The sequence below is a fragment of the Anolis sagrei genome, chromosome 1 (assembly GCF_037176765.1).
Source record: "Anolis sagrei isolate rAnoSag1 chromosome 1, rAnoSag1.mat, whole genome shotgun sequence".
NCBI classification, from domain to species: domain Eukaryota; kingdom Metazoa; phylum Chordata; class Lepidosauria; order Squamata; family Dactyloidae; genus Anolis; species Anolis sagrei.
Window position 1 is genome coordinate 177549326 of NC_090021.1, and position 17294 is coordinate 177566619.

Below are 17294 nucleotides of genomic sequence, written 5' to 3' on the forward strand. Positions count from 1 at the left end.
ATGCCACTTTTTAGCATCAAGCCTCCGCTAATATATATATATATATATATATATATATATATAGAGAGAGAGAGAGAGAGAGAGAGAGAGAGAGAATACTATTATTTAAATCTTCAGTTGCCTACCAAAACAATGTGACTTTCCAATTTGTGATGTATTTGTCTTTGGAAGGAAAGAAGACAACAATCACCCCATACAGGTCCAATGGTGTGCATTGGTCTCCAGGATTTGTGTAATTGGGACTATTCCTTACCTCTGTCTCTTGCACAGTACTCAAGGACAAATCCTTTAGAGGATTTTTTAAGTTCACAGAGCAGGAGTTGTAGGAAGGCAAATGATACCATTTTCTGGGGAAGCACCAGGATGTAGCTTACCATAAACCATCGGACCCTGACCATGAGAGTTATGATATTTGTACTACAGTTCATTGCTATGTTTCAATGAATCACATTTTCTATATTGTACCCATAATAGATCTGGTAGCTACAATGGTTTAGTTAAGTATCACAACTTTTTAGATTAAGAATATAATACAATTTATTTATTATTATTTATTTACAGTATTTATAATCTGCCCTTCTCACCCTGCAGGGGACTCAGGGCATATTACAATGTACATATACATGGCAAACATTCGATGCCATAGGCACACAACATATATAGACAGACACACAGATGCTATTTAACATTCCACCTTTTTCATGGGGGGATTCTGGCCACCAGGGGAGCTGTCGCTTCACCGTCCATTTGTGACACTGATAAAGTACTTCCTCATTCTTTGCATGCTTGCTGGAGATTTTTATGGTGTCGTAAAATTTAGTGAAATTAGCCTCCCCACATAAGCGGTACCTAAATTTTCTACTTGACAGATGCAACTGTCTTGGGTTGCAAAGGTTGACAACAAGGTACACAAATTGGTCGGAAGCACACTCCAACCCTGGCTGGCTTCGAACTCATGACCTTTTGGTCAGTAGTGATCTTAATGCAGCTGACTCCCAGCTAGCTGAGCCACAAAATATAGTTGTCCCTCTTTCCTCACTGAATGATATCTATAATGAGATACTAACATATTTGCCTTAGTGCATGAAAGGTACAACCCTTGTGACCTTTGTCTTTAGAAGTTTACTGATATGTCTGGTGACTTTTCATTGTTAGGACTAAATCTTGTTGTTAATGCCATCTAAGGTAGGCCCATTGAATGAGCAGGATTGAAGCTCCATTTGACAATTAACTCAATGGATCTATTCTAGCTGGGATTGCAACATATGTCTGTTATACAGTTGTCAAGTGTTATGTGATAGCATTGTCTTTACAAAACAAAAATTAACATCGTAAAAGAGGTATGAAAGTCCTGTTTTTGTTCACCCATAAAAAGATGCCTCATTTCCCAAATATGCCATCTGTCTTGATTTTTTCAGAGTTCCATTTATATGTCAATTTCTCCTTCAGGGAAATATAAAAGTTGAGCCTCCCTTATCCAAAATGTTTGGGACCGGAAGTATTTTACGTTTCAGCTTTTTTGGAGATTCAATTATAAGTAGTGTATATACTGTATCTGAGAGGCTGGAGAGAGAGAGACAGACAGAGAGGCTGGAAAGGCATTGATTCACATCAAGTATTCTACTCAGGTCCTGCCAGCCAATAGGTTTAACCCAGTAGTTTAAGCTCATTGGCTGGCTCCACCCTCCACTCACCCCCCCCTCCCAACTGGGCTTGTAAATAGACATGGATGCCAATGTTACACTGCACGCACTGACCCATCAGAACAGTTGTCTTATCAGTGGCTTTGCCTTTTATTAATACATCTTTTACTATCAATAAACCATATGAAATTGAGTACTTTGACATTTTCAACTGTTTTTTGGTCATCACAGGTACTTGGACAGTGAACAAAATTAACTAATCTATTGTTGAAGGCTTCCATGGCTGAAATCACTGGGTTGTTGTAGGTTTTTCGGGCTGTATGGCCATGTTCCAGAAGCATTCTCTGCTGACCTTTCACCTACATCTATGACAGGCATCCTCAGAGACCTCACAACCTCTAAGGATGCCTGCCCATAGATGCAGGTGAAACGTCAGGACAGAATGCTTCTGGAACATGGTCATACAGCCTGAAAAACCTACAACAACCCAAAATTAACTAAAGCAATAACTTTTAGGTCTAATTTGTTTTTCGTGTTGAACCATGTTAAGCACACACTGTGAAAGATTGAATAGCATTAAGCACACCCTGTAAAAGAGTAACAATAGTAGTTTGGTTGGTTGTCCCCTGACATTAAGTCCAGTCATGTCTGACTCTGGGGTGTGGTGCTCATCTCCATTTCTAAGCTGAAGAGCCGGCGTTGTCCATAGACACCTCCAAGGTCATGTGGCAGGCATGACAGCTATGAAGATTTCAGCTAGATGTTCAAAAAGCCTCAGAGGTTAAAGTTGCTTTGAGAATAGAAGGGACCTAGAGGGAAGTATTCATACCTGCATTGGACCAACCAAAAGGCATGATGTATTTTGTTCCTCTCTTGGCCCAATAAAGTGTTTTGTGGAATTGGGATTTTGTTTCATTTCATTTTATAACATTTAGCTCTTAAGAGAAAATAATATTTCAATATTACTCTATGAAAATTAGAATTTACAAGCAAGCCTTTATGGGTGTTTAAAGATTTGCCTGTATTATGAACACTGAGATTTTGTTGAAAAGATAAAGGAAGTTACATTGAATTGTTAATCTACCGTAATTCTTCCTCCAGCATCCCTTATAGTTTAAGGCCAATATGTTCTCTGTTCTCAGGCTCTCTAAATAGCTCCCACTTTCTTTTTTTAAAGAAAATATGAATACATTTTAAATATATGGCACAACATACTCACTAACAGTGCATGCTTTAGGTGAGTTGATATTTTTGATGATTAAGCTCTCAAAGAATTAAAATTAATTAAAAATAATAGATGAAAGCAGACTAGCAGTGCTCTTTATCAAATATGTCTTGTGAAATCTGACTCAAGCAAGTGTATTTTTTGCTAGGTGGTAAATGGGTTTTGGCAGCTAAAGACTATTTCCAGTGGTTCAACATATTTTTTAAAGTATTTCAACACTGGTTGTCATATCCATATGGTAGTTTCATATTTTTAGTTTTACAACTCAAAGTAGCATTGTGATTTGTCTCCCTGTTTGGATTTTCACACAAAGATTAATGGCACGTTTCTATAAAGTATATATATTTTAACTTGTTTGCCTAACTATTGTTCTGCATCATGTAGCATGAATATTCCCAGATTCTTGGTGGTGTGGTCTTTGTTGCAGTTAGAACAAGCACATCTGAAAAACTTTATTTTGATTATGCATGCTGAAGTATCTGTTCTTACCTTTCAGACCCACTTCCTAAATCACAATTCCTCTCATCCTTTGTATTTCCTAATGTAAAACAGCTTCTAGTAAGATGATTATTTTTATAATACCTAGTATAGATTAAAGTGAAAAATTAGTGTAAGCTGGACACAAGCCTTTTCCTCACAAAGAACAATGGAAGTAATGCCATCTAATCTGAAATGACAATGTTGGGATCTCCTCACTAGTATGTGCTTTTATTTTTAAAGACAATAGTTGTGAGTCTGAACTTATATATTACTTTCTCTATAAATGATACTTGATTATATAGTAACTTACTTGTTCTCTCTCTCTCTGTACTTCCAGAGTATGATATCATCCATTGTAAATAGCACATATTATGCCAACGTGTCAACAACCAAGTGCCAGGAGTTTGGGAGATGGTATAAAAAGTACAAGAAGATTAAAGGTAAACTGATTTTCATTATCATTTGATACCAAGCCTGTGAACAAGTCTTGAATGCTTGAAAGTCATTATTTCAAAATGATTGAGTAATGCTATACAAAAGGCGGTTTATACATACAATATCAACAATATTTCTCTAGATGCAAAGGTCTTCTCTCTGTACCGGTTTGAGTTTGAACCTTTTTATAAATGTTGTGCCTCAAGGTAAACAAAATAATATTTCTAAGTGCTTTTTATTTGTATGCATTTAGCTTTAAAAGAATCAAAGGAACGACAGAGCTTCAAGGCCGTCTCCTGGATCACTCTTCCTTGTTGCAAAAGAAACAGCAATGGCTTTTCCTGTATAGTAGAATAGCACCTTCAGACATGCTAGAAAGCCCTCCCTGCGATGTTCTCAGAATTGACATTACTATTACCACATATTTTGTTTGTATTATGGGATTCCACAACCTTTTTTCTCTCGGCATTTGGTTTTTAAAGCTTTCTTTTTTCCCCTTTTTAGTTAGTATGAGTATGGTTAAACTAATGAATGCAGTGAAAGCAGAATGGTACTTTGATTTCAATCAAGAGGTCAAGGATCTAAACCCAAAGATTTTTCTTGGTAACAGTGTATATACTGTAAAAGAGATAGTGCGTTTATAGCTGCTGGGAAAGCTGTATGCTTGTGTGTGCCTATTTCCTTATACTTAAGGAGGAAGAGGAGGTTAAGGTATATGCAGAATAAACACAAGCTGCTCTAAGATGGTTCAAGTGGTGTTGATTCATTGGCTTAACACATAGAGTGAAAACAATGGGAAAAATCGCACAGGTATAGTTGTGCTTGAAAAATAAACAGATACAGAACTTCATTATCATCATATAAAATCATTTCAAAGGGATGACTTTGGCATTTTTTAATTTCACATCTTCTCAGTTTTCTTATGATTTTCATTTCCACTTCATAACCTAATGTTTATGAATCAAAATTTATTTCATATGTGAGAGCAGTGATTGTTTGTAAACTTCAATCTCAATGCATTCCTTAAGGTTTTTTTTTAAAAGAGGGGTTGAGGATAGTGATTCTGGTCAGCAAAACTATCAATGATTCAGGGTCACTTCAGTTGATGTTATAAGAACTAACACTTATATCTAAAACTTGAATATGACAGCAAAAGAACAATTTTAATTTACTTTTGCAAACAGACGGTTCCAAAATTATTTTTTTCGCATTCCAGTTTAACATAATCTTCTGTGTGAAATGTGTTTCTTATTTATTCACTAATGTCTCTTTTAATAAAGCAGTGGGAACTAACTGGTTCCTTCTTAATCAAAACCATGATTTCCTAAACATAAGCTATGTGATTCTGTTACAAGTTGCCACATATAGATCTCTTTGGTCAGTCTTTTCTCCTCCTACTCTATCGAAATAAACAAACAGTAAAATAATTATACATAGTGAAAGATCAAAGTAAATATGACTAATGCACAGCAAAAATTTTAAAAACCCTCTGGAACAAGGAAAGCATTAGGTTTCAGAACATATACTTAACATTTAAACAAATATAAGAAACTGAACAATCAATAATTTGATATCATTAGCAACAGATGTACAAGCTATATGCAAGGAGATCTTGAAATAAACATGTTCAGTGTATAGTTTGTGGAATTCATTCCAAATGCAGCAGAACTATTTAGGTTTGAAGTATTTTAAAGTTTTCACTTAGCTCACAGCAGTCTTTGTCTTTATGTGAGTTGCATTTGAGTTTTGGAAGTTGATTAGCTGCTTGTGCACATTCATGGAAGTTTCTAACAGATGTTTGGGTGCAGTTGCAAATTAAAATCAACATGAGGCAATTTCCTCGCAGGACTATTTTCAACAATAATCTTCCTTTTTTACTTTTCTTCTAATAGTGCCTTATCTTAATTTTTCTATTGCAACCTTGGGAGAAAGATCTGTTTTGTTGTGACATAGTGTTCCTAGCAAATTTAGGCAGTTAGTACTACATCTAATACTGCTACTAACAAGACTGCTACTTATAGGAAGTGTACTTATACTAATGTGCCACAATTGAAATAGCTGGTGTGACCTATAGAGCTCCATAAGGTTCAGATTCATGTTATTTGATGCAGTGTCCTTTTTCTATGAGCTTACCCAAGTTTTGAGATCTTCGGGAAAGAATATTTTGTCTCCCTCATGATCCTTGCAAGTTAAGTCTTTTAGTGGCTGTTCCCATGCTCTGAACTATGTTCTTTGAGGTGCTAGTTTAAGCTCCTTGGTGGTTTCCTTCCAGTGCTGGGTGACAACTTTTTTTGATTTGACAGGCCTTGGCAAACTGAATGGTTATTGGAAGAGGATGTTGCACCATTTTTATCATGGGCTGGGTTAACATGAAACAGAGTGCTTGAGGAATTAAGGATCTCATCATATTAGGAAATACTCCTTTTCTATCAGTATGCATCCTGTCATTTTTTCTGACTGAATACATACCCAAATGCTATGATTCTGAAAATGCTGCACATTGTCCCATCACACCTCAGAAGGTTAGCTCCTCCCAGTCCATTTAGAAGACTCCCTATGGCACTCCTTGACCTTTTTAAAAAATTCTAAATGTGTGCAGTGACATAGCCTCGAAGTCTCAAACTACTGCTCTCTTGAAATTTGAAAACATTCTCACATCTGCACAGTAAATTCATTCACCTGATTGCTATTTTTTTGATGTAAAATACAGAGTTCTGAGGAACCTAATGTTATTGGATTTCTAAATGATAGATTATTGATTGATTAGATTCCTTTGCTGCAACTACTGATGCTACTGCTGTGATTAGTCATTCAGATTTATGAGGTTGAACTCAAGGCAATGCAGAGGCCACAACAACTTCTGACAACACTGCTTCTCCTTCTGAGAAACCATAATAGTTAAAAGCAAAAGCCTGTTGCTTCAACACACATAAGATGGAGGACAAAATTGCACAGATCCTGGTTAACATACACACCATATTTTCTGGCATATAAGACTATTTTTTAATTCAAGAAAATTTTCACAAAAGTCTGGGGTCATCTTATACGCTGGGAGTCATCTTATAGAGTGGGTGCTGAAATTTCCAATCCAGATTGAAGAACCTGTAGTTGCCGCATATGGTGGGGGGAGCTCAAAAATGGCAGTGGCCGCATCCCTGCCGTATGCAGCGACTGTATGAAAGCATTAAGGGTGACGCTGTACCAGTATGGTAGAAGAAAATCCATTCATCAGGATTCGTGGACTTAATGTGGTCCCGATGGTGAGGTGAAGGGGCGCCTCACCAGGAAGGTGTAAGTGAAGGGTGGAGCAAGCTGCAAGCATCCGGGGTGCCCGGGGTATGGAAAAGAGAGATAAGAGTGGCCCTGGGCCCAGAAAAACACACCTCTTTTACCTGTCTGGCCTGCCCTTGTATCCTATTACCGTACCTCCTCCTTTGCCTCTCAGATCTTGCTCCTGAAGACTGCAGTGAAGCGGTGCAGGTGCGCAGGTGTGAGATCTGAGAGGCAGAGAAGGAAGTACAGTAATATTGAAATCAAATCTGATGCTTTTAAAATTTTTATTTGGTGTTTGAAGAGGGGTAGTCTTATCCGATATATATCAAACTCTATATTTTAACTGGAAATGTTGGGGGTCGTCTTATACGCCCAGATGTCTTATATGCCAGAAAATACGGTGTGTGTGTGTGTGTTTGTGTTTGTGTGTGTGTGTATGAAATGAAGCAGCATTTTCTGATTTTCTTAATCCTGGAGATTGTTTTTCTTTGGCATCCCAAACAGAAATGGCAGCTGTTTCCATCCCCACCTTATGACGTTGTATCATTGCTGACAGGATACATACTGATTTCCTGATCACATGCAAAAACAGAGCTTCAGCTCTGTAGTATTTCAAATATTACTATTAAAATATCATCTAGAAATCCTCAATTTCTGCAATATTTTGCAGACGGATTTTGACAGAATGCAGTAAACATTATCTGATGAACCCTGTTGGAAATTGTTCTTAATCATTCTCAGAAATGGAGTATTTCCTAATGTGATGAGGTCCTCAGTGGTTTTTCCATTCATGTTATAGAACAGTTTTAGCACAAATCTACTGGAGTTGAAATCTATTAAGACATTTTTAGTCAAAAGTAAATGTCAATATTGGCTTCATAATGTATGCAATCTTCTTGTCTTCCTGCTATTGTTATGCTCCATGTATCAAGATTACGCAGAAAAATACTACCTTATGGAGGTGTATGTTGCTGAATTCCAATATATAATTGAGACAGTATTGTAAACCACTAAATAGATGACAGAAGAGTTAAATATGTATGGTGAATTTGTATGATGAGCTGGGCAGATGACTGAAGTCAATATTTTCTGTACTTATAATAAGGAGATGCCTAATATGTCCAAAATACAATTAATTCACTACAATAACACCTAAACCCTTTTTATCAGTTCAAGGAAAGATGATGTATCTATGCCGGTTGTTTACTTTTATTTCAGTCAATTCTGCCCTTTTTAGTCTTCAGTAAACAATTTTTAAAAATCCCTAACTGGTGAAAGAAACAATATTTCTCTCCCACCTTTTTTAAACAACTGGGGCCTTTCAGTGCTTGCTGATTTCAGGGCCATTTTGCTTTCCTTGACTTTTAGATAGCGAGGCATTTCTATCTGTTCAAATGCTTTGTGTGGTTCTGAATATTTCTGAAGCAGTGATGAGAGTTCTCCAGAATACTGTAGCATAATCTTTGTACTGAAAGAGGCGTAGATAATCAACTTGCAGAATGGCATGAAGATTCTTTACATGACTTCTACTTTTGTAGTTCACGAGATCATGCTTTTCTTCACCGCCAGATAACTTCTTTTAGTAGTATAACAACATGTACTGTAGTGTTATCAGGTTTTCTTTAAAAAAATTTCAGGGGAAAGTCTGGTTTCAAATCATATTTTTTTCCGTCTCTTTATACTCTGGTGATTAAATGTTTTCCTCACCAACTGTGATAAGTCACACATATAATTTTACAATCACAGAAAGACTTCTGGAATGGCTCCTGGTGAAATCATGTGTTTCAGTGGGCCATCAGCAGGACTTGCTTTAGTGGGCTCTGAATAGAACATTCTGTTGGGTTGCTATCAAGCGTAATCGTTGATGACGTTGCACTTCATCTCTTTTATATGTCGTTTCTGGAGTTGAGAAGCCATCCCATCTCTGCAAAATCTTATGGAAGAACTGTCCTTTTGGCCTCATGAATTGCAGATGTTCACATATGGTTTTCTTGGCCTGATACCAGATACTAAATGGCACTGATGGATGGTTGGGGTAAACATAAAGTTAAACGTTGACTGGAAATGAGATTTCTGAAATTACCCCCTTGCTTCTAGTTAGGGTGAGCGGGCTATGATTAAAAGAAATAAGTAGTTAAGATAATCATGGTTTTTAAATAAATTACCACATGAAAAGCACCTCCCAAGCTCTAGAGGGGTTCAGTGTAGTTGAAGTGATGTAACAACATAGCTACTAGAGTAGTCTACTGCAGAGCAATTTCTTGAGACTACTGGTAGCATTGTGCCTTATAATAAACATGTTTTCCTCCCGTGGAAATGGGCATATGGCATCAACGTTAGAACCTTTAAATAACATTATTTCTCTTTATATTACTATTCTGCATGAATATCTTAATACAGGTCATCTGTTTATGCAATTGATCTACATTATAAGTATTTTCTGTAGTAAAATAATACATTGAAGGTGATGTAAAGGAAATCTAACTTTTTTTCTTTGTAATATGATTCTGTCAAACCTTGTTAACATTAATGGCTGGACTGTCCAAAAACTGCTGATTTAAAATAGGTGGGATGGTAACAGTGTGGAATACGATCTGAGTTGCATTGGTGGAAAGTGACATTGTCTGCCAGCAGCTTGGAAAAAACGATTGAGTAATGACATTTTCCATTCAAGACGGTCCGTATTGAGAAAGGTTTAAAATGTATGTTTGTGGTGCGGTTGTGCAGAAAAGGCCCTGATAATAAGGGGAAATGCATTATACTTGGACCTAGCCAGATAGTATATGTGGGATTCCTGTTCTGGCTAGCAATGAAAAGGTTAATGGCCTGACAACATTTCCATGTTAAAACTTTATTTTTATAGGGTTATATAGCTTACCCCCAAAAGTAGGTTTTTATGGAAACTTGGCAATAGTTTCAGCCCAGAAATGTATTTTGGGTTAGCAAACTTTCAAATATATTGGATTAATTAAAAGGTGTAGGTAGTCTTTAAAAAAAACTTACATAGTAATTAGTAAAAATAAAAAGGGTGGCCTTTACATTGGGGAAACCTTTATTATTTTGACTTTACACCTGTATAAATGCAGGAATAATTTTGTTCCCTATAATGTTTGTTGAAAGAAAGTAGAATTTCAGGTGTTTGGTTTTATTGTGATTTTACTAGATTTTAAAAAAAACCCTACCATCTGACAGGAAAAATTCACTGGTCATAAGTACCATAACATATTGAGTTGCTATAATGCAGAAGATACCTAGAAGATACCTAGAGTTGATTAGGATATGACACATTAGCAGAGATTAAAGTATGGGGACCCCCTTCCCTTGGAATTTGCGTTGATAATGACTTATCTAAAATGCTAATGTAACAGATTATTTGTTTGGTGGTTTTTTAAAAAACAGGGATGTGACAGTATTGTACTAAGAAAAATAACTTTCTATGTATTTTAATCTAAGTAGGATATATCACTAATTCAGGTTTGAATTGCTCTTGGTCCCATCACCGTCATAGGCGCATTTGGTGGGGACGAAAGAGAGGGCCTTCTTAGTGATTGCCCCCCAGCTATGGAACTCCCTTCTTGGTGGGATTAGATCAGTCCCCTCCCTTCTGTCCTTCAGAAAGATGGTAAAGACCTGGCTGTGGGACCAAGCCTTTGGGACAGTGCAATAAGGCAATAATAGGTAACCTACTTTGCAGATCGGAGCCAGCATGATGTTTTGAGATGGTTTAAACAATTGATTTTAAAGTAGATATAGGATTTGTATACACAAATCCTAAAATCAGATTATATCGACTTTAAAATCAATTGTATGCTATGTATTGTATGTCCCAGCATTGAATGTTTGCCATATATATGTTGTGCTCTGCCCCGAGTCCCCTTTAGGGTGAGAAGGTGGAATATAAATGTTTCAAATAAAAAAAAAACAAGTAATTGTTTTGCAAATATTAAAACTACAGCTGGCATAGTTTGTGTGAAAATGTTTGGTGGTTCAAATATTTTCTAGGGGTTTGTGGAACAGGAGAAATCCATTCTGTTTTTGTTCTGATTTTGAGAATAATTCTGGAGATTGGAGGGGAGGGGGGCTTCCGGATTCGTAATTTGGGATCCGGAGTTTTGTTTCAGGAAGAATCTTGCCAAAAACAGAAGGGCGAGGAATCCAAAATTCAAAACAAAAACATAACGAAAACAGAACGAATTTCTGCCATTTTCACATCCCTAATATTTTCACACATTTGGTTTAACATTTGTTTCCATTTACCTTTTTCATAGAACTTTTACTGTACATAAATTTACAGAATACAGATATTCTAATTTTGCTTCAGTGTAGAGTGTTGTGACATTACTGGTGTTGTCACTAAAGTGAAAGCATTATCAGCTGTTCTTACTTAATTTAAAAAAATCCATATTGTGTCTTATACTCAAGGTTTTTTTATATATATTTGTTACAGTGGAACGGGTTGAAAGAGACAACATGTCAGAATATTGTGTTCTCGGTCAACGTCCCATGCACTTACCAAATATCAACCAGCTGGCAACCTTGAGCAAAACAAATGAACAGTCTCCTCATGGTCAAATTCACCACAGTACTCCAATCCGAAACCAAGTGCCAACTTTGCAGCCAATCATGAGTCCTGGTCTTCTTACACCTCAGCTCAATCCACAACTTGTAAGGCAGCAGATAGCAATGGCTCACTTGATAAACCAACAGATTGCAGTAAGCCGACTACTGGCTCATCAACACCCACAAGCTATAAACCAACAGTTTCTAAATCATCCACCCATTCCTCGATCCATCAAGCCAGAGCCAACAAATTCATCAGTGGAAGTCTCTCCAGATATCTACCAGCAAGTCAGGGATGAGTTGAAGCGTGCTAGTGTATCCCAAGCTGTTTTTGCAAGAGTGGCTTTCAATCGCACACAGGTATTATATTTTATTTGTTTTTAACCTTTTTACACTACTACTCAATCAAGAGAGAGTGCTGTTGTAGTACAAACATCCTTTACTCTCACATTTATAGTCTAAAAAAGACATGCCATAAAATAAAAACAGTTATGAGGGAGCAGGGGAAAACCAAGTAAATTCAGGTCATATTTTTAAAATCTATTTTTATTCTAATTCCTCAATATCCTTCAAAAGCAGTAATACGTGACATTTTAAATAATGGCCCTTTGTATGCCATTTCAAAAGGCTCATCTAGAAAACGATACCTTCTTATCTCTTAATTTTGACCCATTTTACAACTGGGCTAATCCAATGTTCATTGCACCTGGGAAAGAGCCATTAGAATTAATGAGACTTGGTATCAACAATAATATCAATGGGTCAGCTGTGAATAAGACTAACATTGGATTTAGTCCTTTAATTTGCATGTATTCTTAAATCTTGATTGAAATGATTGAGGAGAGAGGAAAAGATGGGAATATCAATGTTTTCTTTTTCTATCTCCTCGCATTCATTACGAGGAATGAGGATAAACTTAAAACAGGGTCTCGTGATCTGCTAAATGTATCAGTCCGTCAAGGAAAATAGGGCAAACATCTGCAATCTATTCCTCTTCAGGATGTGTATTTTCATCCTCTCTTTTAAGTTATTATTATTATTATTATTATTATTATTATATTTAATCTCCCCTGAAAGGGTCTCAAAGCGGCTAATTAATTTTGCAATGTTTATTTTCCAAGTTAACACAAAATAATGAAAATATTTCACCTGCAAGTTTTCAGAAAGAGTAGTTAAGTTGTTGCTTGCATAAATTCAAAGTTGCGTGCATATTTTCGACTGGCATTTTATGTGGTGTTTCTTAGGGCAAGCTCCAAGTAGAGCCTGTTTAATACATTTGCCAATTTCTTGTCAATTTCATCTCAAAATCACCCTTCTACAACTTTAATAAGAGTTATGGATATCTTTCCACTTACAGGTGAAAAAGCAGTTTGGGAGAGGGCATTTTTTTTTTTTTTAGCTGGAGTAGAAAGAAAATAAGGGAAAGCAGCCTTCCCCATTTGATATGTCTCGCCTCATTACAGCCTATCTATCCAGCTTTGGATAGTTAAAATAATGGAGGAAAGAAGCCCAGAAGTTGTGTAATGCATAGGTTGAGCCTTAGGGCAGATGTGTGTGTGTAGCAAATGCCTGATAGGGAAAAGCAGTACTGGAGAGGCCAATTTGATATAAAAAGAGTGCTGGGAAAATAAGTACTTTTTTTGCCTACTGCTTTTTCACTTCAGTCAATGCCTCAGGCCCCTTCCACACTGCCATATAAAATCCAGATAATTTGCTTTGAACTGAATTATATGGCAGTGTAGATTTATATAATTCAGTTCAAAGCAGATAATGTGAATTATCTGATTTGATAATCTGGATTATATGGCAGTGTAGAAGAGGCCTCATCTTGCTTTCCTTGTTTCACTTGGCCCCTTTCATTAGTTCACCCCTAATGCATATGAAATGGTTTAGACACCCCCCCCCCCATTTCTTTGCGTCTTATAGTTTTTCCTCAAGAAAACCAGTCGTTGATTTTGTTTTATGAGTTTGCATATATGGCATATAGTTTCACAATGAAGTAGCATGTATCAAATACTTTGAATGCTTGCAGTGTGAGGGTTGTGTGCAAGAGGATGTGTATGCTGCTATTATTATGAAGGGATTGTTTTTCATCAAATCAATAAATAATGCATATGTTTATGCTTATATCTAAATTAACATTTTCTCTGTGTGTATGTATGTAGGAAAGCAATTGTACATGATCATCGTTGTAGGTAATTGTTCAGAATAGCTTATCTCAGCTCCATTCTTGAATCGAAAGCATAAGCAGGCCAGGAGTGGGCTTATATGGCAATTTCTTCTCTCTCTTCTTTCTCATGAGTGTCTATACAGAGCATAGGGCAGTTGTCTGTTCTACTAGATTAATGATTTTCTTTGGCACTGCCATGTTGAAAATGCCATGTTATGTGGGAACTAATTAACATTGCAGCATATTTTCATTACTTCCTTTCTGCCGTTAAGTTTATAAGATGAGTACAGCCAGCAAAAACATTCTCTTTGAATCAACATGACTGAATTTTTGAGGGTTAGCCTTGAGGATATCAAATAAAAATTATAGTGGAATGCATGAGTACTTCCTTTTTCAAATGCTGCTTTTAATTTGGAAAAGCATTTCATCCCTTTGGGATCTTAACCTGTTTGGTGTGTATATGTAAAGCCCAGTACAATACATGTAGATATTATTGACACATTGACATATTTTGAACATGAGCAAGAGGTCAGCAGTAATATTGGTTTTATATATTTTCTCCTAGTGAATACTGAGTTGTATTTTAACAGGATTGTTAAATCTATATTAATAGTGCCCAAATATAACGTAAAAGAGAAATGAAATGAATAACTATTCAGAATCCAAAGATAAAACTGGTGATGGTGTAAGATTAAAATTAGTTTAAACCCTCAATGTAATGCCAAATATGCAAAGGAACAATAAGGCAAATGTTGTCCTAATCTTTCCAAGAAATCATATATGTATGCGACTACAATATTTAAAGCAGATATTATTCTTTTCATTTTTGCGTGGTGCAACTTTTCCTCTTTGCTGTTGGAAAAGCAATTTCCATTCTAATCTTTCAGCAGAGATCTGAACCGGCATAATGGTTTTGTGGCACATTGCATATATTAATGATCTGTTTTCATTACATTAGCATGTATAACAAAAGTATCTTCAACAGAAACAACTTTCCTGACAATAGGATGTATTGCTTTCACTCTTGTGAAACAATTAACGTCCTAACACCAAAAAACGTGTATATCAGTTTACAGATGCCAGCATATTTATATTAAGCTCATTGACTGACATGGCAATCTGTATTCCTCTGTTTTTACTGTGGCTCCATGTCCACAACTATGTGACTTGTGGATTTATAGCTGTGGAATCTGAGGAAGTAGATAGTAATTCACAAATGCTTGTGTTAAAACAAATCAGCCTTAAAGTGACACAAGATTTCACTTCCCCTTTCCTTCCCTAATTTTTATACAGATGAATACTAATCCACCATTTTAATTTTAATTTTACAGTATTTCAGATTATTTAAACTCTTATGTGAAAAGAAAGCTAATGTTTAATTCCATTTTATTCTAAAAACACCGTCTGCATACTCTTTGTTGGATGTATTGGGACCCACAGATAATTTAAGGTTTGGGGAAAAAAAAGAATAGAAGAGAAAAAAAAAACAGAATAAAACGCCAGAGTAAAATACTGGATTTATAACTTTAAAAATGGGGAATGATACCTGACCATCTATAAGGCTTTTCTGCCATTTAAAAACAAAAATCAGTAAATAAATATATCACAAATCAGTGTTGCAAGTTTACACAATGGGAAGGACTGGTTGTATTTTAAGTTGAAGAAAATGTAGAGCAGAATTGCCTGACTAGAATAAAATTTATTCCTAGAGTTCATTGGATTACCACAGTGCTTTGCATTGTGTGTATGTATCGTTGTTGTTGGCACGTATCAAGATTCCCCCCTTAAAAACCCCAAAATCAAAAAATATCTACAGCATTTCAAAGCTTTTGAAATGCTGTAACCACACACAAAAAACAAAATGCATTGTGTAGGCAAAATAGTTAACCCCCCCCCCCCCCCCCCCGCATTTGAAATGTGTATGGAGATGGCATGAGACTATTTCTGAGATTATGCAATCACGGAGTTCATGCAAACGAAAGTGCTTGTATTATATGTGGAATGTCTTAGATTTTATGCATATGACAGTTGCTTTGATTAGAGTGACAATCCTAGGGGAAATGGGAGCTTGCGTTAAAAGTATGACTTAGTGTGGTTTTACAGAAAGATTGTGAATTATTTTTTTTGGAAAAAATCAGTTTAAAAATGTCTGTCTTCTCCATGGTAGCTAAAATATGATTAAAGGATTACAAAGGATGGGAATCATAGAAGTTTATAAAGGCACTTGGGAATATGACTATGTAAACATCACTTCTTGTGTGCCTTCAAATTGTTTCTGACTTATGGTAACCCTAAAGTGAAACTATCATAGGGTTTTTCTGAGGCTAAGAGAGTTTACTTGCCCAAGGTCACCCAGGACCCTTCCATACAGCCTATAACTCAGAATATCAAGGCGGACAATCCCTCAATATCTGTTTTGAACTGTTATCTGAGTCCACACTGTCATATATTCCAGTTCAAAGAACATATTGTGGGATTTCTTGCCTTGATATTTTGGGTTAGATGGCTGTGCAGAAAGGCCTCCAGTGGGTTTTCATGGCTGAACAGGGAGTTGGATCCTGTTTCCAGAGCCTAGTTCAATATTAAAGTCTGAGGGTCAATTCTAATGCTAAGTTATAGTACTTTTCATACCTTCCCTCCCTCTTTCTCTCCTTTCTTTCTCTCTTTCCTTCCTTCCTTCGATCTTTTTCTTTCCCTTTTCTTTCCCTTTTTCTTTCTTTCTTCTCTACCTGTTTCTTTTCTTGCTTCCTTTGCTTTTTGGTTCCTTCCTTCCCTCCCTCCCTCCCTCTTTCTTTCTTTCGTTCTTTCTCTCCTTCCTTCCTTCTTTACCTTTCTTTCTTTCCTTTTCTCCTTCCTTCCTTCTTCCTTTCCCTTTCTGTGTATGTGTTTTGTGTGTGCATATATGTGTGTATATATTTCTGTATATATTTATGTGTATATGTGTATATATGTGTGCTTGTGTATATATGTGGTTGTAATGTGGTTTTTTTGGCTTTTTAAGTCTCTTCTGCTGTGTTTTTCAATGTTTTTATGAGTGGTGGTCACTCGTTGGCCTAATATGTGTATTGTGTCCAAATTTGGTGTCAATTCGCCCAGTGGTTTTTGAGTTGTGTTAATCCCACAAACAAACATTACATTTTTATTTATATAGGTTTTACATTAGAATTGACACTCAGATTTGAGTGTTGGACTATGACTATAATAATACATATTATTTTGCTTACATTGAATCGGCATCTTTAGTACTGCACATTTTGTACCACTTTTTAATATTATCTAGTTACTCTTCTGAGAGAACTAGTATTCAGAGCAATGCCTAAAGTGGTGAAGTTTGAATTGAGAGCAATGCATTCAATCCCTGCTTGATCACATGACCTTTGCTTTGTGCCCTTGGATACTGACCACTTCTCCTCAGGTCTACTTTATAGGATTGTTCGGAGGTGAAAGATGGGGACTATGTAAAATAACACTCCATGAAAATGTAGTAGAGGAAATTAAGGACAAACTA

General features: G+C 36.2%; 1 protein-coding gene across 3 annotated transcripts in view; it reads left to right on the plus strand.

Moving 5' to 3' along the window:
* SATB2 (SATB homeobox 2) overlaps positions 1 to 17294 on the plus strand; it is a 153605-nt gene that overhangs the window by 74217 nt on the left and 62094 nt on the right. For all 3 annotated transcript variants that reach the window (XM_060781127.2, XM_060781137.2, XM_060781117.2), the window contains exons 6-7: positions 3686 to 3788; positions 11504 to 11976. In XM_060781127.2, the coding sequence (XP_060637110.1) occupies positions 3686 to 3788; positions 11504 to 11976 (576 nt within the window). The remainder of the gene's footprint in view (positions 1 to 3685; positions 3789 to 11503; positions 11977 to 17294) is intronic.